Genomic DNA, 1,164 nt, shown 5'->3' with positions numbered 1-1,164 from the left:
TTTTTTTTTGCCATTCAGCTTGTATCTGGTTTCGCTGAAATGTTTGGCACAGAATTGGTAAAGAAGAAAAAATACGAGTTCCTCACTGGCGCCAAAGTGGCAATCTTTACTTACCACGGATGTGTGCTGAATGTAAATGGGAAAACTGACGTTAGCTATATTTCAAAAGAAACTCCAATGGTGCAGTACTTAAATTGTCATGCAGCCTTGGAGCAAATGCGCGTGGATGCCGAGGAGAAAGACGAACGAGGTCCAGTAGCAATGGTTGTGGGTCCCCTAGATGTGGGGAAGAGTACTTTGTCTCGTATATTTCTTAACTATGCGGTGAGGCTGGGGCGACGACCTCTTTATGCAGACATTGACGTTGGACAAGGTTCAATCTCGATTCCAGGCACTATAGCATCGATACTCATTGAACGACCTGCTAGCATCGAGGAAGGATTTTCTCAGACAGCGCCTCTAGTCTATCATTTTGGACATAAAAGTCCCGGTTCTAATAATGTTCTATACAAGGCGACAGTAGCAAAGATGGCAGAAGTAACATTGGAATCTATGAATGTTAATAAACGAAGTGAGTAAAAATAAATACCAATAGATAACATATAATAATTACATATGAAAATAATTTTATTTTTAGCAAAATACTCTGGTATGATTATTAATACATGCGGTTGGGTGAAAGCGGATGGGTATGCTCATTTGTTGCACACGGCACAAGCATTTGAAGTGAACGCAATATTTGTTCTCGACCAGGAGCGCTTGTACAATGAGCTTCTGCGGGATATGCCATCATTCGTTCGCGTCGTTTTGTTGCCAAAGAGTGGTGGTGTAGTGGAGCGAAGTAGGGATTTGCGTAACGAGCAGCGTGACTTGCGCATTAAAGAATACTTCTATGGAAATCGTACACCTTTCTACCCATTCTCATTCGAAGTAAAATTCCAAGATTTGAAATTGTACAAAATAGGCGCTCCGCCGTTGCCTGACTCATGCATGCCCATTGGAATGAAGGCGGAAGACAATAAAACCAAAGTTGTAGCAGTGACTCCCAGCCCTTCACTACTGCACCACCTCTTATCAATTAGCTTTGCCGAATCGACGGAGGAGGATATAATTGGAACTAATGTAGCTGGTTTTGTCTGCGTGTAAGTATTTAAATATATTTTC

The 1,164-nt window shown here is 41.8% G+C and overlaps 1 protein-coding gene across 1 annotated transcript; it reads left to right on the top strand.

Moving 5' to 3' along the window:
* Positions 1–18: 18 nt before the first annotated feature.
* Positions 19–1,146, top strand: LOC108357431 (protein CLP1 homolog; the record flags this gene model as incomplete). The annotated part of the gene is made up of 2 exons (XM_017608508.1): positions 19–571; positions 638–1,146. Coding segments are annotated over 2 exons (1,062 nt in total), but the record flags the coding sequence as incomplete, so codon positions are not given.
* Positions 1,147–1,164: the final 18 nt, after the last annotated feature.

Source organism: Rhagoletis zephyria, unplaced genomic scaffold (genome assembly GCF_001687245.7).
Source record: "Rhagoletis zephyria isolate East Lansing unplaced genomic scaffold, Rhagoletis_zephyria_1.1 Rzeph_scaffold_77478, whole genome shotgun sequence".
NCBI lineage: Eukaryota > Metazoa > Arthropoda > Insecta > Diptera > Tephritidae > Rhagoletis > Rhagoletis zephyria.
Note: the sequence above shows the minus strand (reverse complement) of the source record. Positions and strands in the feature narration are given on the sequence as shown.